This window comes from Ursus maritimus, unplaced genomic scaffold, assembly GCF_017311325.1.
Source record: "Ursus maritimus isolate PB19 unplaced genomic scaffold, ASM1731132v1 scaffold_3, whole genome shotgun sequence".
Taxonomy (NCBI): Eukaryota; Metazoa; Chordata; class Mammalia; order Carnivora; family Ursidae; genus Ursus; species Ursus maritimus.
The window spans coordinates 2,032,459-2,059,978 of NW_024425563.1; the positions used below are offsets into that span (position 1 = coordinate 2,032,459).

Here is a 27,520-nt window from a genome sequence, read left to right on the forward strand (position 1 = left end):
TCATTGTTTTATAAAAACTCTGTATATTATGGACTAAATGTTTGTCTTTCTGATGTGTGTATTTTTCCACATTGGGTTTTTATTTTTCTGTATGGACATTTTAAATTCTGAAGTAGTCAAAATTTGCAACTTCCCATAATTTTTTGGTGTCATACTTAGACCTTCTCTACTCTAAGACTTAAAAATATATCCCAGTATTTTTCGTTATCTACTTGAGATATAATTCACGTATTATAAAATTCACTCTTAAAGCACATGACTCACTGATGTGTTGTATATTCCTGGGGTTGTGCGACCGTCCTCACCATGTGATCTCAGATCATTTTCATTACCCCAAACCTAACTACTTTTATGTCTTCATTTTTTTTTCATAATTCATCAACACTTTATCTAGATTTATTTTGTTGAAAGGAATGAGATAATGGTTGTACAGAGATGTCAGTGGCCACACAGTAACTGTTCATGCCAGGCAACCCTGCCCCAGTTTTAATCAGGGTGGCAGTGTGCCCAGCTTCCCTTGCAGGTAGGTGTGGCCATGTGGCTTGGATCTGACCTGGGAGTTTATGCAGCCTATCATGTGGGACCTCCAGAAAGATGACTTGGAAGAAGCCAGTCAGGCAGAAGAAGCACCATCCCACCTCCCCGGTTCTCTCCTGCTGATGGTGCCATGGATGGACAGGATGTGACAGCTGGGACTCCAAGAGCCACTTCAGATCATGAATTGCTGGTGCAGACAGCTGGAAGAGTTTGGATGCCCACTGAATGCACAGCTGCCCTGCCTCCCTCCTTGGCTTCTGTGGAGATGGCGACTCCTCATGTATCCAGACGGCTGTACTCAGATCTGATAGGAGCACCTGAATGCAATTCTAACCTATCCTTGACTAGTTTTATTGTTTCCCCAGATGACGAGCCAATGTGACAGAACCATATATTAAACAGTATGTGTGATTTGAATGCTATTTTCATGAACTAAATGTCCATAAAAATTGAGCTTTTTTCTAAATTTTATATCCTAAATCCTCTAATTAATGTATCTCATAAACTGATTTTGAAGAATATTCTCCTCTGTTAATGTACCAAACAAACACTAATCTTGTGTTTTGAATTATTAATACTTAAATTTACTCTTGACTTCTGTAGATCTTGTCAGTGACTCATTCTGCTGTCTGGAAACCTCCAGTTAATATGGTGACTTTAGCAGATACACTTGAATTATAATTTAGAAGATGTATTCTTTTAGACACATTAGCATTCACGTTGGCAAAGAAAGTTTTTATTCACAAAACGTCCCAGAGAGGGTTGACAAAATTTGAATAAAATGTGTAGATTAGTTAACACTTTTGTATCATTGTCAATTTCTGGTTTAGATAATTTTACTATGGTGTGTTAACATGAGGGGAAGCTGGTGAAGGGGATATGGGAATTCTATTTTTGCAACTGTTTAATCATTTGCAACAATTTAAAAATCCTAGAGACATTGTGTAAGAAAGAATTATGCTGTAAAGTAATTATGCTTGGTTCAGAAACATGTACCTAAAATTTTAACTCATCTGCAAAGTGCCCTCAGGGATGGAAGCCATGTACTTGCGGAGGATGGAACAGAAGGAAGTGTGCGGTCTCAAGGGCACAAATATCTGTGGTCCCTGACTTGCCCACCTCAGCCCTGTACGCAGGGTCTAGCTAGGCTGCATCCAGAGATGATCGTGTATTCACAAAAGACCATGTGCTACTCCTCACCCACCCCCAGTACAAGCTTGTACAGGCATTCTTTTGATATTGTACACCAGCTATTTCCTTGACAAACTGTAGTGTGTGTGTTTCCACATGTAGGCCTGAGAACCTTGCAGTTTTTCAACAAAACTCATGGAAAATCTGCCGAGGACAGTGCAATGTTTGATCTTAAGTCTTTCCCTCTCTGGGCAGATACAGGTCATGACTTAGGCTTATGAATTTAATATTATTCCTGATTATTGGGGCTTAAAGAGAACTTTATCCCGTAACACTAGTGTGAGAACCAGAGATACAATTCTCACACCATTTTAGAGAAGTTATATGTATGTCTACACCCCTGCAGAAAGCAAACATGGGGTCAGGTTCAGGTTATAGTACTCTCACATGCGGCTCATTGGCATATTGAATATTTAAGCTGAAGGCCTTTGAGGTTAACCCTTCTTCCCGTCTTGCCTAAAACAGGTCCGAGACCCTCTTGTGAGAGATGTCCTCCCTATAGCAGAGGAAAGGGGCATCCTCATCTCAAAGAATCCTAACAGGCCTTGCTGAGTTCCCTGGTTTACACACTTACCTCACACTCCTTAACCTGTCGTAGTTCCCACAATTGCCTTCTCTTCCTCAGATGTAGTGGAAAATAGGTCTCTGTCTTTGGGTCTTCATTTCTTTATGAAGCCTCCTGTGTCAGGTAAAACTTGTACTAAATATACTTGTGTGCTTTTCTCCTGTTAAACAGTCTTTGTCAGTTTAATTTTTAGACCCAGCCAGGAATCCAAGAGGGTCAAAGAAGACTTTTCTTCCCCTTTGCTGTCTCTTAACACAGTTAATATTTTTGTCTTGATCCATGATGGATCCAGACAAACAACTGCTCTTGCTACCTGATTGTTGGCTACTGAGTAGCTCTGCTAAAATTAACTCATTTGGGGGGGGGGGTGTTTTCCAACTTCCAACAATCACATCCACCAGGTTACTTTGGATTATCTTAGTAAATGGTTTTAGAAAAGTACATTAAGAAACAGCGTCATTCAAAGCCAGTTATGCTGTGGGTGCTTTACTAGGATGTCATTGTGGTAATCCATCTAAAAGAAAACTCTCCAAGCCCAGAATACTTGGTTACATCGTACGGTGTTGATCTTCATGGCCTCCCTCCCCAGTGTGTCTGTGTAATACATAGATGGCAAGCAAGTGGCCTGGGGGCTGTGCTCAACTTGAAACATGTGATTTTGCCAGTTCAACATTTAAAAAATTTAGTCAACATGAACGAATCACAAAAATTCTACAATACCATAGCTGTTTTAGCTAATAGCTGTAACCTCAGTGTCTTTTTTAAATTGAAATATAATTGTCATACAACATTCTGTTAGTGTCAGGTGCATAACATAATGATTTAACATATATTGTAAAATGATCACCACCACACAATTACACATCTTTTTTTCTTGTGATGAGAACTTTTAAGATTTATTCTCAGCAGCTTTCAAATATGCAATACAGTATTGTTAACTGTTGTTGCAATACCGTACATGACATCAGCAGGACTTATTTTATAACTGGAAGTTTGTACCTTTGACCACTTTCATGCATGTTGCCCACTCCCCACTCCCCACTTTAGGCAACCACCAATCTGTGTTCTCTGTATCTAAGCATTTGTTTTTTTGTGGTTTTTTAGATTCTACATATAAGGGAGATCATATGGTATTTGTCTTTCTCTGACTTACTTCATTTAGCAGGATGCCTTTGAGGTCCATCCATGTCCCAGACGGCAGGATTTCCCTTTTATATAGCTGCATAATATTCCAGTATATATGTGAACCACATTTTTTTTTTTATCCATTCATCTGTCGATGGACACTTGGGTTATTTCCATATCTTGGCTATTGTGAATAATGCTGCAGTAAACACAGGGGTGCTAATATCTTTTTGAATTAGTGTTTTCATTTTCTTTGGATAAATACACAGAAGTGGAATTGCTAAATCATACAGTAGTTCTATTTTTACTTTTTTGAGGAACCTCCGTACTGTTTTCCACAATGGCTGTACCAGTTTGCATTCCTACCAACAGCGCATCTTTTCATGTGCCTTTTGGCCCTCTGTATGTCTTTGGGAAGATGACTATTCAGATTTGCCCATTTTTAAGTTGGATTATTTATTTTGCTATTAGGTTGTATGAGTTCTTTATATATTTGGATATTAACCCTGAAGCAGGTATATGATTTGCAAACATTATCTCCCATTCAGTAGGTTGCCTTTTCATTTTGTTGATTGTGGGTTTTTGTTTTTGTTTTGGGGGGGTTGTTTTATTTTTGTTTTTGTTTTTGCTATGCTGAAGCTCTTTTGTTTGATGCAGTCCTGCTTGTTTATTTTTGTTTTTGTTCCCTTTGCTGTTGGTGTCAAATCCAAAAAGTCATCACCAAGGCTAATGTCAAAGAGCTTACCACCTGTGTATTCTTCTAGGAATTTCATGGGTTTCAGGTCTTAGGTTCAAGTCTTTAATCCATTTTGAGTTGATTTGTGTGTATGGTAAGATAGTGGTCCAGTATCGTTCTTCTGCATGTGGCTTTCCAGTTTCCCAGCAGCATTTGTTGAAGAGAATGTTCCTTCCTTCTTGCATATTTTTGGCTCCTTTGCATTAATTAATTGCCCGTATATGGATAGGTTTGTTTCTTGGCTGTCTGTTTCACTGATCTGTTTTTATGCCAATACCATATTGCTGTCAGTGTCAAAAGATTAAGCGTCTTTTGATTGAGAGATATTCTTTTGAAGTATTAGAAAATCTGGCAACATTAAGGTCCACATTTTGGAATCATGGCAATAATAACTGCTTTCTTCACTAATCTGTTACCTGCTTGGCTGCAGAAGGCATTTGAGTTTGCCTAGTTTGCTAGAATAGGAGATCAGATCCACCTATTGTTTATTCATTTGTATTTTTGTTAAAAACATTTTTTTGAGTATAGTTGACACACAATGTTAACATTAGTTTCAGGTGCACAACATCAGCTACCATCTGTCACCATGACATCATTGACTGTATTCCCTATGCTGTGTTATTTATGTATTTTAAATGGAAATTTTGGTGCTGCTAGTGGCTCACATCAGAGGACAGTCAGGACAGCTCTGTCTGCAGGTACCCTTCATGGGCTTTCAGCTTTTCCAGGAAGTAGTTAACTATGTTTAACACGCTGTTGTCTATTAAGGTATTTCAATTTATATGCAAATTGGCTTGTATGAAAGAAGCAAACAGTCCTGGTACTTACTAGGGAGTAACTTTGAAACTTAACTGTTAACCAGTATTTATCAAAGTAGCACTGGACGTGATTTCGCATCAGAATTACGTGAAGTACACAGTCCGTACACGCTTACAGATGTTCTGGACAAGCAAGCCAGACACAGCACAGAGAGCATCCACAGTAGACTGCAGCAGAGCGAGCTCAGACACTGGTGTCATTGACCATGGAGTGGCCGTCATACTGAGGAACATTTTACAAAATCTGTCCCATGTAACTCACCACTACATATCTGAAGGGACACCAAAGTGAACACCATTTTATTGTGTCATAAAGTTTTGTCTTTATGGTGAAAGTCATGTCTGAGGATGAGCAATGGTTGTCCACAAGGTGGGAATATGTATCTGTGTGAATGGCGTGCTCCCCCGTAGCAGGGTCTGGACCCCCATGGTGCTACGGGGTGGCCTGGAAGCATATGGCCTCGGTGCGAGCACTCAGGCAGACCTGAAGGGGCAGTGGCAGGCAGATGTCAGCTCACTAACTCCTCACATTCGATTCTCTTGAAATGAGATCTGTGGGATGCTCCTCCATGGCCGCTCCAATGACCAGTTCAAAGAACAGAAGAGAGGAGACACTTCTCAAAAAGAAAAAAAAGAGTAGTCATTCTTTTCTGAACACTTGCCTTATTTTTAACTCGTGGACACGACGAGTTGTGTAACAGACATGAGTGTCCCTTTTGGGTCCACTACTAGGAAGCTCAGAACCAAATGTGCAGTGCTTCCAAAGCAAGTACACGCGGTGTTCGTGACGTGTCGCTCAGCCTCTTTCCTTCCCCTCTTTGTCCCCACTCTTGTTGCTTTCTCTTCTTTGGTTCTACCTGAGTTTGTGCTTTCTTGTATTCATCAGAACTCTTTGGTTGCAGGTGCCAGAAACCAAATTCACAAAGCTCAGGGAACATGTCTGGATCTAACTCACGTTTTGGAGCCAAGCCCAGCTGAGCCCAGTGCAGACCAGCCAACCCCCATCCAACAAACAGGAAATAAGTGCTTGTTGTTGCAAGCACTATTACAGGAACAGGACTGATACATTCTATTCCCTGATCCCGTGACACAAAACTGGAATTTACTAATCAGAATGGTAATAAACCAAGTACCCAACCACTGGGCAATGTAAACATGATTACGATGATGGATTTAAATAGCATCACAGAATTTTCCTTTCCCACGTCCTGTACTGATGCCCCACTTCTTGGGGCCCCAACTTTTTCTTGGTCAGTGACCCAGTTTTTATACAAGAGACCTGAGGCTATGCTATAATCGTATGGAAGTCCACATGGTTTTTGTGACTTGACCTGAAAACATGTCATCATCGTCCACCTGTCCAGAGGAGCAGCTACCCCACTGAAGCCCTTGTTTATCGTTCTGTGGTCGAGACTTGGGTCTCCCCAAACCTTTTATGGACTGTCATTCCAGAAGGCTTTTCGATAAGAAAATGACCCGATTTGACATTGATTGTTACAGCTGCCCGAGACTCATCCCTGAGCACTCATGAGATTTTCACTGCCCTCATCCCCAGTGAGGACCAATTCCAGATGCCATCCCCACTGAGTTTCCTGAGTGTTGCCTACAACTCACTAATTCCTATGTCAAGTAAAGTACTTGGTTGCACAGAGCAGAAATGGATTCTGCCCACTTAAGCAGGAAAAAAGTTTACTGGAAGGTTATGTAGCAGCACAGATACCAGTGGGAAAGCTTGAGAAATGGGTTCAGAAGGAAGGCAGGAACGCAGGGAGTCTGGGCAGCAAGACCCAGGTCGTCATGCCCAGGGACAAGTGTTGGGATGTGGCCACAAACGGCCCTCATTCCTGTCACCGAGTGACCCATGCAACCTTGGACTCTCCCTCCAGGTTCCAAGATTGGGGCAGTGGAATCAGACTGCCCAGGCTTTGGTCACATGGCTCTGCTCTCCTGTCAGGGCATGAAGCAGAGAGAGACGTCTGCTTCATTGGCCTTCTGAATGGACGCCTGAGGTCTGTGAACAGCTTCCCTCTGCTCTCTCAGGACAGAAGTGCTTACTCCCTGTTCAGAGCACTGTCTGAGTTACAGCTGTCCCCCACCCTTCCACCAACCCCCCAACCATAGTCCCGCTTTCCGTGGTCCTGGAGCAGATTGTCATCCTGACAGGTCAGAAGAAGAGGCAGTAATAACTTGACGCAGCTTCACAGGCCGACATCATTCACCTCACCTCATCTTGTCATGTAGGCATTTTCTCTTTCAACTTCATCATCAGCAGAAGGTGAGTACAGCACAATGAGATGTTTTGAGAGAGAGGCCATGTTCACGTGACTTTTATTAGAGTACGTTGTTCTATTTATTATCATTATTAATTTCTTAGTACAGCCTTATTTATAAATTAAACTTTATCATAAGTATATATGTGTAGGAGAAAATATAGTAGAAAAATAGGGTTTGGTTCCCCATATGCAGTTTCCTGCATCCACTGGAGGTCTTGGAACACATCTCCTATGGATGAGGGAGGACAACTGTAACAAATATTGGACAAATTTTTCTTGTTCAAATTTTGCAATGGGATACTCCATCATTTAAAAAATGTTTGAGCACAGCCCAATATATGTGTATTTATTCATAAGTGATATGTATGTACACAGCTATTTATAAATAAAACATACCAGACTAGCATTTTAAAAGGAGATTAAACATAACATAATAAAAAAAAATTAGAAATAAATAGATTAAAAAATAGAAATACATATTTTATTTGTTTCCATAAGATATTAGGATTGTCCTACACCCTTGACATGTACGTACCTGGGCTTGGTGACCCGCGTCTTTTTCTTCCTGGGTTCTCACTCACTGTCTCTGGCCTGTATTTAGCTGTGGCATGGTGCTGTGTGCCCATCTGCCCAAGCGTGGGCCAAAAACATCTGCCTGCTCTTCCCCAGCAATGAGAACATCCGCCGACTCAGGGCAGAGGAGCCGGGGAGCCAGGGGCCACTTAGAGCAACTGCCCAGCCCCTTAGCCTCAGCCCATTGCCAGTGGCTTCTCTGTAAGCCACAGAAATGTGGGGCCTTATCTGCTACGGCAGCCAGGTTCCCGACCTATACAACTGTACTTTTGTTTTCGTAAACAACCAAACTCCCAGGAAGAACAAATCAGTCAGATGCTTCTGATCAAAGCGGTTTCATGGATTTCTTCTTCATGTACAAACGAAAATAGTATGGCTCTAAGTTATTAAAATGTGATTTACTATCTTCTGATGTTGAATACCACTGACTTTTGCTTTTATACTTTGGCTTTACATATTTGAAGTGCTGAAGTATTATAGTAATTTATCACACAGACATAAATCGATTACTACAAAGCAAGTATTAGGAATGGCAGGGGGCCTAAGACAATTTGAAGAGTGTTTTTAGGTTACCAGCTTGTTGGTCAGACGCTAGCTATATATAAGTAACCGTGTACACAGGTGAGCCTGGGAACAGCCTGCCAGGATGGCCTGGCAGGTCCAGCTGCTGCCAATCAGAACCGCGTGGAAATAGGCCAGTTAATCGGATGACCATGAAAGAAAGGGAGTGATTCTGCTGTTCGGAGCAATCCCAACTGATGAACTCGAAGCACAGAGCAAGTCACTAAATTATAGAATCTCCGAAGCTCAAGTTTTTACCCATTCCTTACTTATTTCAACTGATTAAACTCATCAATTTGAAATTTTTATAAAGACTAAAAAAAGGATAGGTTGTCAGCTTTTAAAATATGTTTGGGTTCCTATGTACAGCTACTAAGAGTATATTTCATTGGAGAGCAGATTACACTGTAGCACTTAACCCCAAACTCATACAATTTGTACAAAATTGAGGTAATCCCCCACCACCCCATTGCCGCCCAGGAATGATACAGTTTTTCCTGACTGTGAATTCAACATTCAAGAATTTTCTTTTGATAGCAAGAGCGGCAGAGGGGACAAGCATGGAAAGGAGAACTGTCCCCCAAGGAGAACTCCTCCAGAGCAAGGAGGCACGTGTGGTGGAACACATGTGAGCAGGACAGGAGGACTGTCTCCCGGGAAGGCTGGCCGCAGTGTGTCCCTGATAGGTCCTGGTGACCGTCGCTGCTGGCTGGGAGTGGGGTGAGGCAGATGGGACACTCATAGGTCTCCCGGTGCAGAGCCTGCAACACAGGAGAGGACGTGAGCTGTCTTGCAGGTAGTAGCTCTGTCATAATGGGAAGCTTCCTAAATTTAAGTGAGAACTGTATATACCAAGAGACACGGATCTTCTAGAAATGAAGTTTCATCCTGTGTTACAATAACACTAATTATACATGTACTGTTAGTCTCGTGGAAAATGAAAAGGGATAGCAACCGCTTCTGATAAGCAGTTTTAAAACAAACAAAAATACTTTATAAAATGCTGAACATTAATGGTATAGATTTCCTTGTAGTTGAGCAATAGAGTGGTCTTTCAAAATCCTTGACCCTATATGGCTGCTCAACTTCTTTATAAATTTTCATATTGTAATGATTTTCTAAGTAAGTTTTTCCTCTGTTGAATTCTGAGTCTCTTTTTCCCGGGGCTACTACAGACACAAGAGGACAGTCTAGGGCTTGAAGGGAAACCAGGAAGCTAACATGTGGGGTGGTCTTTTCCATTTTGTGTTTTCATTATTCACAAAAAGGTGTCATCAAAGCAGAGTTTCCAACAGGAAGGGCCTTGACCTTACCCCAGACTGGACGACAAAGGTTCAGGGTACAGGCACAGCCAGGGCAGAAAGTGCAGCACCATAGGGTCCCCAAGTCTCCCCTCTAATGTACCCAGACTCCTGGGGGCTCTGCTGCTTCCAGTGAGTGACCCATGCCTACCTGGGTCTGGATCTTCTCCCAGTCTTCTTCTGTGAGCTCATGGCCACACCAGTCCTCCAGCTGCTGAAGAACACTTCGGTTTATGGCCAGGCAGTGGTCGATTTCCTGGAAGAGGTCCTCTATGTCGGTGCTGTAGGAGCACAGTATGCGGTGACTGATCTCTGTGAACTGGAAAGGACACGGGAGGTAGTGCGCTAGCACGACCAGGGGGAGATTCTACCTGTAGGTGCAAGGGAAGTGCCTTCTTGAGTCCTGACCACCTCTTTTACTAACTTTCCTCAGGTCTCTAGCTTTGAATGAGACTTTTTGGGGAAACAGACTTATGGATATTTACCTACGAAAGCCATGTCTAGATAGTTGATGCACAGAGATTCAAAAAGGTCCACCTGGTTGTAAGTCTTGGTGGTGGTTAACAAGGAATACATTGTAATTAAAAGTTGAGAGCTAATAAAATGGAAAAGGAAGTGGAGAGGAGAAAGGAATCAGAACTGCGCAAAATTAGTCCCATTATCACCCTGCTGTGGTCGCATGTGTTCTCATCTGTGAGCAGGGCTCTCACCGCGTGTGGCCACAGTGCCCTCGAGCTCTTGCCCGGCTGTTGGAACCAGTGCTCTTCCCATCCCGTTGCTTGTCAGCTGCCTTTCCACTGTAGTTGCAGATTATGAATGATCATTTTAGTGTGACCATAAAAAAAAAAGGAAGTCTAAGAGAAAGATTATCCCCTTCTTTTAAACTAGCTATTCATTCTGCTTTTCTCACCAAGCCCTAAAATCATAATTTGAAACTCCCATTGCCTAAGGACCTTAAAAATCCCTTTATGGGAGGTAATCAATTTATGGACAGTTGTATGGCCCCCTGCTACAGAACAGATCTTTAGGACTTACTTTAAAATTGTTTCCCTTGTCAGTCTACCATAATGGAGGCAGCATATTACATTTTATCTCGAACTTTTAAAGCGTTTGCTTTGAAAGTACTGTCCTTAAATAGAGTTCTCTAATGGCCCCCCCAGCTCAGTTCTTTTCATAAAGTACTACTTTTTTTAATGAAGTACTACATTTTTGATACAAAAGTACTTAGAAAAACACAGTGATCTTAGGCAAATGATTTAGCTGGTTGTGGGATGGTGCGCTGTCACCTCCGAATGACATGCTGGAATTGCCAGGTGAGGCAAAATCACTACAGACTCTCCTGCTACCGTGCATGGATTTGCAGTGAGAATTCACTCATATCTGATTAGCAAAGTGGAACATGCCTACATCACGTAGAAGTCACAGTTGCAAAGTAGCTTAACATGATATCCTTCACTCTCTTTTCCTCCCCAGATTCTGTTTGGTGTGTGCTCTGATTTGGAAATATTTACTGTGTGATTCTCCCTGGTTTCTCCAAAGATACCATCACTTCTTTTCAAAAAGGGAAAAGTCCTACAATTACTGGTTTATTAGAAATTTAACATGTCTAAATCTTCAGTAGGGGTTTTATTTATTTATTTTTAAAGATTTTATTTATTTATTTGACAGAGATAGAGACAGCCAGCGAGAGAGGGAACACAAGCAGGGAGAGTGGGAGAGGAAGAAGCAGGCTCATAGCGGAGGAGCCTGATGTGGGGCTCGATCCAATAATGCCGGGATCACGCCCTGAGCTGAAGGCAGACGCTTAACCACTGTGCCATCCAGGCGCCCCTCAGTAGGGGTTTTATTAAGACAGTTATTCTTTTGTTAGTGTCTTGGTTACAGTTCTACAGGTTTTAGATGGTTTGCCCATCCTGCCATAAGTCCTGCATGAGGTCCCCAGAACAAACACGTTAGGAGCAATGCCTAGATAGAAAAGTGATCTTGTGATTACAAAGGACTTCAAGAGTCCAGAAGTCAATCTCCTTTGATGGGCTTGGAAGGCAGAATGGTGTCATGGTTTTCAGTTAGATTGTAAAGATCTGGATTATCAGAGAAAAGGGAATCACAGTCGAGGAAATCTTTTGAGAAAAGACTGGAAACAGCTAGGGCATTGGGTGGGGGCAGAGTGAATGGTTTTTATTAAAGAGTTTTGGGGAGGAACCCTCATGCACTATTGGTGGGAATGTAGACTGGGACAGCCATTGTGGAAAACAGTATAGAGATTTCTTAAAACTACCATATGATCTAATAGTTCCAGTATTGGGTATTTGCCCAAAGAAAATGAAACTAATTTGAAAAGATACATGCATTGTTTATGTTTATTACAGCATTGTTTGTAATAGCCAAGATAAGGAAGCTGCCCAAGTGTCCATCCATAGATGAACGGATAAGGAAGATGTGGTGCACACACACACAGGAATATTACACAGCCATAAAAAGGATGAGATTGTGCCATTTGAGACAACACGAATGGACCTAGGGAGTATTATGCTAAGTGAAATAAGTCAGACTGAGAAAGACAGTTACCATATTATTTTATTCATGTGTGGAATCTAAAAAAAATTAATAAACAAAAAGCAGAAACAGACCCATAAATGCAGACAACAGACTGATGTCTGCCCGAGGGAAGGAGGGTGGGGAGATGGGCAAAGCGGGTGAAGGGCTGTGGGAGACCCAGGCTTCCGGCTGTGGATGCATGAGTCAGGGGATGAAAGACAGAGCAGAGGGAATACGGTCAGTGGTGTCGTGACAGTGTCGTGAGGGGACCGATTGGAGCCGTGCTTGTGGTGAGCATGACATGCTGTATGGACTCGTCGAGTCACTATGTCACACACCTGAAACTGCTGTAACATTGTGTGACAACTATATCAAATTAAAAAAAAGTTTTGGGGATAGACTGTATTATTTTTCTTTGTTTTCTCAAAATATTGTGATACACTTGGAAAAAACCCTTTAAGTACCGTATCATCCCTGTCCAAAAGAAATGTAACGTGAGCCACAAGTAATCCTAAAACTTACAGAAGCCACATTTAAAAAAAAATTTTAAGGTGAAATTAATATTAATATTTTACTTAACCCAACATATCCAGAATACTGTTATTTCAAAATATGTCAGTTGAATAAACTATGAATGAGATATTTTATTCTTTTTTTCCTATTAAGTCTTTGAGATCCTGTGTGTCTCTAGCCTGTTTCGATTTGGACTGGCCTCGCTTCAGGGACTCGGCAGGCACATGCGGTTTCTGGCTGTGGCTCACGCAGACATCACTACACAGAGTCGGGTCATTGGAGAGCGACCATAGCGCCTGAGGCACGGAGACGTCGCTCAACCAGGGCTGCAGCAGGGGCTCCTTTGTGGAACATCTGAAGACTGATGTAAATAGGTATGGAATCATCTATTCCAAGGGCTGTGGGGTCTGTCACCTTCTTACTCTCTTGGCAGTCTTTCCGCAGCACAGAGCTCTCTATAGAAGTTGGCCTCTCATTCCTCCCGTGCTAGCTGGCCACATGACATAGCTCTTCCAGATGCAGGTGGGGTCTCGGGCTGGACACACAGGTCTCTGCCGCCTCAGGGACGGCACAGCAAAAGGCTGGAAAGGACAGTGCCTGCTTTCTACAGGGTGGCATGCTGCACTCAGTGGGACCAAAGCTCCTACTTTGAGTCATTGAAATTTGGGGGTCGTTTGCTCCAGCAGTTAGAAGTGTCCTGATTGAGTGAGCACACCTGTCTCATGTTGTTGGGCTTGGTGACGTGAACGAAGCCTGTCAGAATCTCAGAGATAATTAGATGAGTGATACAGAGTACATAGATTCTAGATGGTGTAGGACTTTTCAGCTTTCAAGTATTCCAGTCTACTGGACATCTCATGTGTGTGTGTTTTTTTGTTTGTTTTTTATGTGGACCCACCCGGCAGAATGCAGTGTGTAAGTCCACTCCAGAGCTACTACTCCAAGTTTGAACCTCAGAAGGTTCCTTCAGGGATGAAGTGTACCCTTCCACTTCTTTTCCTCGCCTAAGAAGACGTGGAGACACACAGGAAGGGAGGGCAGCTGTGGTGAGTGAGCCTTGCTGGCCTTCGTCCCCGGCTGGTACAGGATGAGTGCTGGGTTTCAGGGAAAGGTGACACTGTGACATGATAGGCACCCGCATGGCTGATGGTTGGGGGTTTTAATGGTGTGTGTGGGAATCTTCCAGGCATCTACGTTTTGGGGGTTTGTTTGCAGTTGTTTTTTAGCCATACAGATGCCCCCCAGCTTATAGTAGTTTGACTCACAATTTTTTGACCTTATGATGGTACAAAAGCGATACACACTCAGTAGAAACCACGCCTCAAGTTCTGAATATGGATCTCTTCCTGGGCTAATGATATGTGGTCTGACCCTCCCCCTGATGCCAGCAGCCACGCGATCACAAGGGTCAATGGCTGATAACACCGACAACCGTCTGTACCCACACAGCTGTCCCGTCTGTCACTTTCTGTACAACGTTCCGTGCATTCCAGGAGGTATTTGACACTTAATTGTCCAAGAGGCTTCCTGTTCCATGACTTTGCCCAACTGTGGGCTAACGTGAGAGCTCTGAGCACACTTACAGTGGGCTGGGCTACGCTGTGATGTTTGCTAGGTTAGGTGTGTGAAATGCATTTTTGACTTAATGATATGTTTGATTTATGATGGGTTTATCAGGACCTAGTTCCATCGTAAGTCAAGGAACATCTGTATTTAGAGGCCTGGAGGAAGATGCTTTTCTGTTAGGAATCAGATTCTATTCCACGCTGACCCTAATTGTAATTGCCAGGCAGCTGTAGCTTAATTTAGGTTCTTCAACTGACAGTGTGTCCTAGGGCTTTGATTTTAATTTTCTTTGTTCTTTGTCTCTTCGACTATTTTATAATCTTGAAACAAATGATTGAGAGAAGAGTTCCCTACTGTGTAAATCTGTACGATGGCCTTCCGATTCATGTTTCATGATCCATGTGCTCTCTGAATTTTCTTGAAGTGAGAGCAATTTCCTATATATACATAGAATGGAATGTAAGATCTTTTCTTCCTTCAAAATTATGCCTCAGAAAAAAAGGGGTCACATTCTATTCCAGACCTTACAAAGGATTTCGGGTTATGAGGCATATTCTGAAAACAGAGGTGCTGTCTGGAGAAGATGCATGAGTGTGAATGACTGACCTGGGGGCTCATTTTCAACTGTTGTGCTGGGACCAGCGGCCTTGGCATCCCCTTGGAGCTTGTTAGAAATGCTGATTCCCAGCCGTGTCCTAGACCTGCTGGGTCAGAACCTGGGCAGCGGCAGCCAGCTGTGTTTTAACTGTCTCCCCAGGGGACTCTGATGCTCACTCAAGTTTAAGAACTGTTGTTGCAGAAGTCACCTGCTTGATTTTAAGAGTCAAAGTTATTTACCACAGCTCATCACCCTTCCTGGGGGTGTGACCTCCCAGCTCCAGGTGTTAGGTATCACTGTGAGCTTTCAGAGGTCCCTTAGAGAGCAACAGAGTAAATGTGGAGGCCACACACACACACACACGCACACTTTTTTTTTTTTTTTTAAGATTTTATTTATTTGACAGAGAGAGACAGCCAGTGAGAGAGGGAACACAAGCAGGGGGAGTGGGAGAGGAAGAAGCAGGCTCATAGCGGAGGAGCCTGATGTGGGGCTCGATCCCAGAACGCCAGGATCACACCCTGAGCCGAAGGCAGACGCTCAACCGCTGTGCCACCCAGGCGCCCCTGACACACACATTTATATTATATTAATTCACATGTTGTGTGTGTTAATAGATCTGTGTGTGCCCGGCTAACTGCAGGAATCCAGACTGTTCCGACATGTGGATGAGTTCTTGCAGCTTGAGATAAAGCACCTTAGATGGAAACACAGCTGATATGCTCTGAACAGCTGTGTTTGGTGACTCCCAAGTGGCCCTGGTGAGGACAGCCCTAAGTGTTACCTTACCCAGGCACACCTCCTCCCGCCTTCACCAGTGCTGTTGGCATACGCCTTGTTGCCTTTATTACTATAGATTCCTGTGGGGGCTGGGAGTTCTGGACCTCGGGCTGTTACACCCTACGGTGTTTTTCAAGGGTTCCCACTCCATCTTTGCATTTCTTGAGGATTTAGGATTTGCACTGACCATGGCAGGCACTTCGGTGCTTGTGGAAAACACGGGCTTGCAGTTTTGCAGGTGCAGCGAGTAAATCAGGGGAGGATGGGTCTTAATGGTCAGTGTGCCAATTGAATGCTAATTGGTGTCATATAACAAAACAGTAACTACATGCTCAGAACATGTTATAATATGTGAGAATTATAAACTAATTCTATACTCAAATGTTTGATTCTGCAAAAGATACCTAGTATAGAAGAAACAAATACTGCTTTAGTCATATTCCCCAAGTTTTGTTATGTATTTTGCTGTTAATTCAGTTCAAAATATTCTCTGGTTTCCATTATTGTGTCTTTTTAACCAACAGGTTATTTAGAACTCTTTCTGAATTTCCAAATGTGTGAGATATTTCTAGTTATTTAAAAATTATTTTAAATTTCTAGCTTAAGTACACTGTGGTCAGAGACCGTGCTCTGCATATTTTAATTCTTTACAGTGTGATGGGAATTTTTACGGTCAGTGTTTTTAAGGGTCTGTTTGTATTTTGAAACAGCACGTGTGCTACAGTTGCTGGTGGGTGTTCTGTGTGTCCTTCTCCCTGGTGCCCTGGCTTCACGTCTGTTTGGTCTGACGTCAGCACCCCGTCTTGTTCTGTGCGCGCGTGTGTGCGTGCCTGTGTGTGTGTGTATCTACGCATGTGTCATACACACTTCATTCTTCTTTTCATGCATAAGAGTCTCTTCCGAGTGACCTGTGGCCGGGCTTGTCCTCACCTGCACGTCCGGTCTGGAGACGGCTCAGTGTGATCCTGTCTGTGTCTCTAGTTGTCCCGCTGTCACTTTGCTTTGATCTCTGCTCTTTTCTTCAGTGGAAATTTCTCTCCCTAGTTTTCTCTCTACTAATTTGAAGGTTAAAACTCCATTTCAGTTCTTTTAGTGGTTGCCTCAGCAATGCATATTGAAATTCTTAACGTCGAAAATCAATCAGAATTTTCTTCCTCTCACATAAGCAAGGATCTTAGAGCACTTGGCCTGGATATTCTCCTGAGTATGTCCCTGTCGTGTTCTCAGGCTCTCTCTTCCTCTCCTCCAATCCTGGAGGACATTAGTAGTCGCTTTACAGAGTCCGTGCCATGCGATTTATCCACATCGTCACCACTGTCTTTGCACTTCACCCCTTCTTGAGTCTGCGAATCTGGGATCATTTTCTTTCTTCGTGAAAGGCATCTTTCAGAATTTCCCTTAGTGAAGACATTTTAGTGGCACTCTCCCCATTTTTCTCTGAAATTGTCTTTCTTTTGCCTCTGTTTTTTTTTTTTTTTTTTTTCCTCCTGGTAGTCTCTATGCCCGGCGTGGGCCTTGAACTCACGACCCTGAGATCAGGACTGGTGTGCTCCTCTGACTGAGCCAGGCATGCACCTCTTGCCTCTGTTCCCGACTGGAATTTTCATTTGGTACGTGGAGAATTCCAGGCTGGCTGATATGTCCTCCTCCATCCTCTGGCTTCTCCTGTTACTTCCAGCAAATCTGCAGCTTCACTAGATATGCCGCCTTCTTTTTAAATCATATTGAGGTTCTTTGGGCTTTTTAAGTCTGTGTATCTCCTTCCCATATGAAAAATTCGTAGCCTTTCTGCATCAAGCTGGCACCTCTATCCCCATGCCCCCTTTGCCTCCTAAAGTCTGGCTCCCGGAGGAGCCCTTCATGTCCTCTCCTCAGCGCGTACTTCTACAAGAGATGACCACACAGAAGGAAAGGGAGGCACGGGGAGACCCAGAGTCCCTTCCCTGCTGTGAGCCGAGGGCTCAGACTCAGTTTTGTTTAGCATTGTATCTCTTTGCATAAGAGTTAAATACACATGTATGAGGTAGGAGATGCAAACTGTGTAATGTTGGAGATTTCACATATGAATTAGATTCTCTTAAAATTGGCACTGTTGTACAGCATAAAATTCATGCTAATACTTTAAAACTTTTTCTTTGCTTGGAACAACATTAAATAGCAGATAAAAACCACCAGGATTGACTGAGAGAGAGAGAGAGTGAGAGAGAGAAAGAGGGACAGGCTGACTGAGAACGGCCAGAGAAGAAAGTTTTGGTTTTGAACAAGGGCCTGAGTGTTCACTGGGCAGTGTTCCTGTGTCCCGGCTTCTTTCTCAGGCCCGCCCTTTGCTGAGTGCCCAGGTGGAGCTCCTGCTGCTCTCACCTCAACAAGAGTGCAAGCAGCTACTGGCCACCCTGCACCTGCGCTCCCTACTTGGGAACCTCCCCCAGTGCAGGCCTCTGGAGCCACTCACCCTGTCTGCGAAGTCCCTCTGGTTTGCTGTCTGCACTGCCCCCCCCGCCACTCCCCTTCATCTCAGCAGTCCTCCCTGCCCTAAAACCCCTTGCGCTGTACTTTGCTCCCTGTCCTCTGCATCTCTTCTACTTTTATGACTCTCACTACTTTTTGAAATTTACATTCTTAACAACACATGTTGTTTGTCGTCCCCCCCCCACAGGAAGGCGGGTGCAGCAGACAGGGACCCCCCACCAAGGAGGTGGCCCTAGGGATTTGGGGGGGGAAGAGAGGGAGCTGGACAAGTTTTGCCAAGTGCAAAACTGCAGGCATCAGTCACTGGAAGGGGCTTGGAACAGTTTAATTTGTATTTTCCTATCTATTCTGCCTAACAAACATAATATCATTTTCACATTTGTTAACAAATCATACTTTCTTCCTTGGTTGCACTTTAAAAGCATTTCATAAATGAGAAAAGTAATAATTCCTTTTCTATGTAATGGTGGTTAATGACTATAGAACAGAGTTTACTCAATCTAAGCTAAATAACTTCACCATTCAGTGCGCGGTGAGTGATTAACGGGGTTGATACAACAGTGTGGGAATGGCTGAGCTGTGGTTGCACTGCACTGTGCGAGACGGGGACCCAGGTGACCTTCAACAAGGGGGCCTCCTAGCTTGCAGGAAGGCTGGGTGGGAACAAGGAGGGCTGAGCGCAGGGCTCAGAGTTGGGGGTGGCTCAGGGTGGAGTTGGGGTGGCTCTGACAGCTGCAACAGGCAGCAGGTAGGAGAAGGCCACGGGGGCCTGTGTGGCAGGAGGAGCCGGGCTATCTCCAGCCCTCTTCTGATGCCTATGTTGCCTTCTTGGAGCACTGGCCTCGACACCTCTCCTTTGATCCCAGACTCCTCATCTTGGGCCTGTCTGGAGGCTGAGATCCCTTGCAGCCTTGCAGCCTTGCACCAACCTTTCCTCTCATTACTTTCCTGTAGGAATTTCCCAGCTGGCCAGTCACTTACAGAGTGCCATGAATAACTGTCCTGTTTTCCGGTTTCCGTGACTTCCCTGCACCAATGGCTTCTGAAGACTGCATGTATGCCCAGTGTGCGTGGGCTCCTCTCAGATGAGCTCGCTCTCTCAGCTCTCACAGAGCACTTGTGGCCCCTTCCCTGGGCACTTAGCATTGGCTGGATGCTGTTATCTTTTTCCTGTGTGTATTTCTTATCTCCTCGAATGAGTTCCTTAGATTCAGAGAAGCACCTGATTCATGCTGAGGCCCTTAGCATTCATTAAAAAAATCTTGATTTTAAGTTTGTGGTAGATTAGAAATGAGGACACATATATGCCCCAACGTACAAATTCTAAAGGAGTGCAGTACAATATCCTTTTTGGGATTAAAAAAAAAGAACAATGCCTATGAGGAAAGATTTTGAGTTATTTCCAACTATCAAGATTCAACAAAGCATTGGTGTTTAGCTTTTAATCATAACATTGACATTAGCTTGTTAAAACATATACTGAAAATCTTTCAGTATATATTTACAGCAGATTTCTAAAAGTGAACTGGCGTGACCATATTCTTGTAGCTTCGCGTCTTCAGAAGTTAGCAAGGGTGATATCTGTAAAGTTAGATCGACATATACTTATCGATCACCTACTGTGGCCAATTCAAAGCTATGTCCTCAGTGTAGCTATTATTAACTATTTCTTAAATCTCAAGTTCTAATGTATTCAGCTCCTTCTTGCTTTATTTCCTTACTGTTATTTGGGTCAGATGCCCTTAGTAATTGAAAGGGCAAGAACTGGCAAAAAAAAAAAAAAAAGAAAAAAAAGACAGTTGAGTTCTAGTTTTAAAGCCAATGGTTAATATTATTAATTCTACAGAAACAAAGTGTGTAAAATATTCAGTTTTAAAAAGAATGAATGTCTTCATTTATTTTTCCTTTTAAGTCTCATATTTCAGATATTTGATAAGTAAGAATTTAGGTTATTGATATGTAAAGCAATTACTGGTCATTTACTAGTAACATACTGGCTAAGCATTAAAAAAATATACTAACAAAAGTACCCAGGTGAACTTTGTCTGCCCGGGAGGCCTCTCTAAGTGATCCGTCTGGATGTCAGCAAATTGCTTACTAATGTGTTGACTTATGACCACCCTCAAAAGCAAAATGAAAAGCCTGGAATTTACAGCATATCAATGAATCAGTTGATAAGCTTTTACTGGTTTAATATCCTCCCAGTCTTGCTGCTTGGAGCCACTTCAAGTTAGCAACAGAATGTTTGCCATCTCTATGTGATAAAGGAAGTCAAAAGACTAAACAAACTTTAAGACCATTATGCTGTTTGGTGAGATGTCAATGAAAAAAGTAGGAGAAATCTCATGTAGGTGGGTGTGGGCGCAGGCAGCCCCTCAGGTCAACCACAGCATCTGACAAATCACTAACCTTACTTTTCAAACAATGGTCAGGACTTTTAGCTCGGGTGGAGATAGTATAATGCATTTGAAAAGTTTTAATTGCAGCAATAAAAGACCGTTCCTCAATTATATGACATATGCTAGCAGAATTTCTAGATAAGGATCAAAGGCATTCAAGGATCAAGCACTGCATTGTGGGCAACACTCGGGCTTTCGGTACACATGGGTGACAGGTATGAGCACAGCAGCTTTCCTGACCTCTCCGGGCAGCTCTCGTTGGAGTTCACCGAGACATGTTGTGAGATTGCCCCAGGACTGCTGTGCCATCCCGGACAGCCCCAGGGCCCGCTCTCACAAAGGCACTGCTGACTCCAGCTGAATTCTCTGACACTCTCAGGGACAAAATCCAACATCTGATCAGTTCTCTACACAGGACTGTAATCTATTTAAAAGAACCCACATTATAACACGACATCACTTTGTTCTGGTTCAGTTTGTTAGGAATGTGCCAATGATATTTTAAAGCAAGACACACCTGCAAAAAGAAATTCTCAGTGTATGGAAGCATTACTATTTGTAGAAAGATGACCTCTGTATTTTATTAATTAGCTAACATCCAATAGGTGCGTGGAAACTAAAGTAAGAGACTTCATTAATCCCCCTGTAACAGAGGAAGGAAGAGGCAAGGCTAGAGTTCTGTTCCAAGAAAGAGAGGTCAGTTTATAAAAACAGAATGACGTGAGCTAATCTAATCTACAGTATTAAAAACATGTCCATCTTGGTGAGATCTTGAAGCTCTACACAAAGCAAGCGCCTCCTAGTTTATTATGCCTAAAAATATCACACTCTTCTTCCTCTTTGCCTTTCTTTCCTATTAATTATAGACTTTTCCCCTGAAGGTAGCATATTGTTACTGCACATTTTGCTTTGTAAACTTTCCAGTTTCTAAAATTCAAACATTAGACGTCTAACCGTTTGCTGATGTACAGTTCCATGCGCATTTAGATGGTGGGGAGGGTGGCGGGTGGACAGGCACATGAAAAGCACAGGTGTCAGAAGGCAGAGTTGCGAGGCAAACTTCTGGAGGAAAACCCAGCATTTCTGGAATGTCACTATGTTGCAAAGCTAGGCTCCCACCCAGAGGAGCCTTGATAAAGTCATTGTTCATTCTGGCTTTGGAATTTATTTGGTTTTTTAAAAGGTGGATTACTAGGAGAGCTACACACACTGCTTCTCCTGCAGCTGGACTTGAGTGCGCATGTTTAGTTCTGACCCCGGCTGGATGGTGATGAGAACCCAAGACCAAGAGTTGTATCTTTATTTCAAATATCTCAGCCTATGCTAGATTTTCAAGCTTCATATCATTGGCAAGCTTGTGTTTTTTTGTTTCTGTTTTTTGTTTTTTTTTGTTAGATTTTATTTATTTGAGAGAGAGAGAGAGTGTGTGCGAGCAAGTGCGAGCAGGGGGAGGGACAGAGGGAGAGAGTGTCAATCAGACTTCCCACTGAGCTCGGAGCCTGATGCAGGACTTGATCTCATGACTCTGAGATCAAGACCAGAGCCGAAATCAAGAGCTGGATACCCAATCGACTGACCCACCCAGGTGCCCCACAGTTTACCTTTTTATAGTGTACATTCACTAACAAATTGGGGTAGCTGTACTTATTTTTAATACTTTTGTCCTTTAAACTATATACGGAGTTCATCATATTACAGTGTTAGTGGAATCCGAATTTGCCTACATACTTACTTTCACTAATGTGTTGTTTATCGTCATATATTTTCATGTTACTAATTAGCATCCTTTCATCTCAGCTTGAGGAAGAGCTTTTCGCATTCTTGTAAGGCAGGCCTAGTGGTGATGACCTCCCTCAGTTGTGTTTATCTGGGAACATCTTTAAATGTCCTTCATTTCTGAAGCATACCTTTGCCAGAGAGAGTGAGAGTGTTGTTGGTTGAAGTTTTTCCTTTCAGCACTCTGAATATTTTGTCCCACTCTCTCCTGGTCTGCAAGGTCTCTGCTGAGAAATCTGCAGATGGCCTTATGGGTGTTCCCCTGGGGGTATGGAATTTTTTTTTTTTCTCTTGCTGCTTTTAAGATTCTTTGGTTTTTGAGTTTTATTGTAACATATCTGGGGGAAGATTTCTATTTTTAAAAGATTTTGTTGATTTATTTGAGAGAGCGCAAGAGCACACAAGTATGGGGGAGGAGCAGAGGAAGAAGGAGAAGCAGGCTCCCCGCTAAGCAGGGAACCCGACCTGAGGCTCAATCCCAGGACCCCAATATCATGACCCTAGCCGAAGGCAGATGCTTAACCAACTGAGCCACCCAGGCTCTCCAGGGAAGATCTCTTTAAAGTGACTTTGGTGACTCTGAGCTTCATAACCTTGGCTACCCAAATCTCTCACTGATTTGGGAAGTTCTCAGCCATTATTTCTTTTGACAAGGTTTCTAAAACCCTTACTCTCTCCTCTGAGATTCTCATAACTCACAGGTTGTTTCCTCAGATGGTATCACAAAGGTCACATATGCTTTCTTCACTCTTTTTAATTCCTTTTTTTTCTTTGTTTTCCTCTGACTTGATAATTTCAAAATTCCTTTCTTCTAATTCACAGGTTCTTCCTTCTGCTTGATCCATTCTCATAGTGCTACTATCTCTGTCCTTTAGCTCCAGAACTTCTTTGGTTCTTTGTTATTTCTCTCTGTTGAGCTTGTCATTTTGTTCATGTATTGTTTTCCTGATTCCATCAGATGCTCCTTTTGTGTTTTCTTGCACCTCATTGAGCTTCTTTCAAACACCTGTTTCAAATTCTTTACCAGGTAACCTGTAGCTCTCCACGTCTTTGGTTGGTTACTGGAAGGTTGCTGAGATCCTTTGGTGGTGTCATGTCTCCCTGATTTTCATGTTTCTTCCAGTCCTGTGTTGCTCTCATCAAACCAAAGTAGCAGTTGCCTCCTATGTCTTTACTGACTGGAGTCAGGGGAGACCTGTCAGCCCTGCTATGGATTCTGAGGCTTTCTCCGACCTTGTGTGGGTACACCTGCTCCACATCTTGCTCCCTCTTGTGGCAGAATTCTTATGCTTGTATGCCTTCTCTGGATTCTGCATCATGTCAGGCAAGGTGCTGATGGCCTCCCTTTGGCTTTCCCAAGGGTGATGTAAAAGTTCGGGTCTGTGGTCTCTCCCTGGCCCACAGATTCAGGCTGGCTTTCTGCATGTGCTTACTAGCCATCTGCCAGAGATTGCTCTCACCATCAGGAGTGTGAAAGGAAGCCAGCCACAGGGTGTAGGTGAGGCACATGTAGCACTGAAGGCCTTGTGGGGGGATCTGCAGATGAGGCACCCCCAGTGGGGCTTCTTGATGGAGGCTGCAACAGTCAGTAGGATCCTTGTCTTTTTCATGCCCTCAGAGAGTCTGTCTACTGCTCTTCCAGCCTCTTCCCTCCTCCAGTCATGCAGCTTGTGACTCAGTACTCTGATGGAAGGATGTGTCCCACACAGCCGAAGAAGCTGGGTGCTCACTCACATGCTCTCATGTTCCCCTGCAGGAGAAATCATGGGCAAGAAGATCTCTCTTGGCCCTGAGCTGTGTCTCCTTGAGGGAGGGGTGACATGGGTAAAGTGTAACTCCTCCTCTGACCCTCTCCACAGCATTCCCGTGGGCGTTGTGGAGCTTTTCCTTTGGAAACCTGGACTTAACAAAAGTCCTCTTATATGTGGGTAATTGTCTGAGGTGTTGCTCTCCAGGGGCTCACAGACTGTGGCCAAGAGGGGCTAGAGAAGGTTCATGGGCCACTTCAGGGTCCACAGGAACCAAGGTGTGTATCCCTATTACTGGACACATGGGTGGGTGAGACTCCTTCTGGGTCCCTTGCTCTATGGTGCTGGATCCCACAGTTCCCACAGAGGCACTCTTACCTGTGGTTGGATGCCAGACTGTTGTTGCTGAAGGGGGGGTGGATATGAGTGAGGAACATTTTATTTGGCCATGTTGCTAATGTCACCCCCAGAAAATATTTTATTTCTGATCAGTATTTGTACATTCCGTGTTAAGTTTATTTTTAGGTGTTAACTATCCTTATCCATTGCACTTTGTATCTGATTCTTGTAGCTCTATAGGAAATAATTATTGCATATTTAATTTGAATTTGAACATTTTCTAATAGTTCTAATAACTTTTCAAATGATTTTATTGAATTTAAATCCATATGTATAGATAATATATGTACTATGTACTATATAATACATCCAAACACACACGTTGTATTTTATTTTCTTGTATTATTGCTTTGGAAGGATTGGCCAAAGTGTGATGATAGTGGGTAACCTATTTTGCATCTTTAGGGTTTCACTACCTAAAAAATATGTTTTTAGTTTCTGATGTATGGTCTTTACTGTGATAAGGAAATGTCACTTAGCTCGAGATTGCTGTCATTATTAGGAATGGCTGTTTAATTTAGTGTATTTTCAGTAAAGATTGAGATGATTTAATATAATTTTCTCAGTCATTTTTATATATTTCTTTCTGTGTTTCCTATTTTGATAGGAGGTAATTTTAATTACAATTTCAGATTTAAGAGCATGAATTTGCATACAAGTCTTTTATCATTTTAAAATGATTTCCACATATATGGTTATGCCTCCCATTCTCTGTGTCTGCATTCTGTTTTATCTGTTTTAACCCTGGTGAGACTTTACCTTGTACTTGTTAGTTTTTAAACACTGTTGAGATATTCATTTCTGGTTTCTCTTTCCCCAAATACCAGCTATTGGCTTCACTTACTGGTTTTACTTTTTTCCTAATAAATTACTTCTTTTATCTTTATACTTTCTACTTCCTACATTTAAAAATTCTTTAGTGTTCAAATAGCTTTCTGACTGGACTGGTTAGTTCATTATTTTTCATTTTTCTTGTTTAGTAATAAATGTGCTTAACACTAATTGCCTCTAAGTATAGCATTAGCTATATACCATAGAATACTAGTGTGCTCACTGTCGTGAGTGCCAGGACAGTGTGTAATTTAGACTCTGAATTTCCAGATGCAGTTTAATATTCATTTATTTTATTGATTTTCTATTTTTTATGGCTTTTGCCTTTTTTTTTTTTTTTAAGATTTTATTTATTTATGTGACGGAGAGACAGCCAGCGAGAGAGGGAACACAGCAGGGGGAGTGGGAGAGAAGAAGCAGGCTCACAGCGGAGGAGCCCGATGTGGGACTCGATCCCGGAACGCCGGGATCACGCCCTGAGCCGAAGGCAGACGCTTTAACGACTGCACCACCCAGGCGCCCCTGCCTTTTTTTTTTTTTTTTAAAGATCTTATTTGAGAGAGAGAGAGAACATGAACAGGGGGGAGGGGAAGAGGGAGAGGGAGAAACAGACTCCCCGCTGAGCAGGAAGCCTGACTTGAGGCTCAATCCCTGGACCCTGGGATCCTGACTTGAGCCAAAGGCAGATGTTTAACTGACTGAGCCACCCAGGTGCCCTGTAATTTTCCATTATATTTCTTTTTTTGCATTTGCCTCATTTATTTTTGAACATGCCTTTATATAGGGCATTTTTATTTCATTTGATTCAAATATGTCTCTCATAAGCAGCTATTAGTGGATTTTTTTCAGTGTAATTCCAGTTTGATATTTAATGGGAAATTCAATCATGTTTGCTGTAATTATTGTTATATTTTAACCCTACCATCCTACCTTTTCTACTTATTATTCTTTCTTGTTGCCCTTTCTGGGAAATCTTTTACTGCCCCACATGTAGGTCTACCTTGGTCTTTATAGTTGCTGTGTAGTAATCACTGTGTGGATTTTCCTTGGTGGCGGACTCTTTGGCTGTTTATGGTTCTTTCTCTTTTATAGTCATTGCTGTAGTGAACCTAGTCATGGATACATCTAAGTGAACATGGATATCTGTAGGGTGACTTCTAGAGGAGGGCTCAGAGAAGTGTCAGCCAGAAGGATATACGTTCCTTGTCCTACCAATGGCTTGGAAGAATGTCCATTTCCCCCTCATTCTCATCAATACTAGATAATTATCATCACATTTTTCAATTCTTGCCAATCTAATAAGTGAAACAGGTTCTTATTTTTGTTTAGTTTTTTAAAATTATGAGTCAGGTTGAACATCTTTTTATATAGTAACCACACATCTGTAGTCCTCCTTCTGTAACTGCTTGTCGCGTACTAAGGAAGTTTGCTCCTGGTCCTTTGAATTGCACATATGTTTGCTTGATTTGTCATCGGTCTTAATTTTTCTCCCTATCCGTAAGTGTATGTAGTTAGCAGTCAGTTCCTTTATGGTGTGTGTGTGTGTGTGTGTGTGTGTGTGTGTATGTGTCTGTGTTTGTGTGTGTGGTTTTAAAATCCTACTAGAAAGGTCTTCCCCACTCCCAGATCATAAATTTATAATGCTTTCTTCTAAATGCATTGTTTCCATTTTCCTGTTTAACTCTTTGTTCCATACAGAGTATATTTTGGTATAAGTTGTGAAACCTATTTTTGTGTATACCCTCTCTCTTTCTTTTCCCATCCTCCCTTTCCTTCCGATTCCCAGTCCACTGCCTTGGATTTAGAAACTGTGCATCCTAGTGCAACACTGCTGGAGTTTATCCTTATGTCTTAATTGCTAATATTTTGCTACAGTGTATTATCTTTTCTGTATGTATGTACTTATGTCTGAGTGTGTGACCTCTTTAAGGGTTAGCTGTAAACATCACCACACACCACCCCTACCTAAGTCCTTCTGCATGTACCTCCCAAGAACCAGAACACCATACCCAACAGCAACAATACTGGTAATGCACTGAAGAGATTTAACATTGACATACCACCATCATAATAATGATCCATATTTGCATTCCCAAATATCCCGATTATTACACGTTTTTGTTTTAGTTTGATCCAGGATCCAACCAAAGACCTGTCAGTACATCTTCATTTTATAGTTCGCAGACTTCTTTATTCTAGAACATCCCTCAGCCATTTCTTTTG

General features: G+C 42.6%; 2 protein-coding genes across 2 annotated transcripts in view; one reads left to right on the plus strand and one right to left on the minus strand.

Moving 5' to 3' along the window:
• Positions 1 to 6,223, plus strand: part of LMBR1 (limb development membrane protein 1) — a 189,960-nt gene extending 183,737 nt beyond the window's left edge. The window contains exon 17 of the mRNA XM_040643757.1: positions 5,875 to 6,223. Within this exon, the coding sequence (XP_040499691.1) occupies positions 5,875 to 6,035 (161 nt within the window). The 3' untranslated portion in view covers positions 6,036 to 6,223. The remainder of the gene's footprint in view (positions 1 to 5,874) is intronic.
• A 2,665-nt stretch (positions 6,224 to 8,888) lies between these two features.
• RNF32 (ring finger protein 32) overlaps positions 8,889 to 27,520 on the minus strand; it is a 39,861-nt gene continuing 21,229 nt past the window's right edge. The window contains exons 7-8 of the mRNA XM_008688576.2: positions 9,832 to 9,999; positions 8,889 to 9,140 (exon numbers count right to left, since the gene is read on the minus strand). Of these exons, the coding sequence (XP_008686798.1) occupies positions 8,889 to 9,140; positions 9,832 to 9,999 (420 nt within the window). The remainder of the gene's footprint in view (positions 9,141 to 9,831; positions 10,000 to 27,520) is intronic.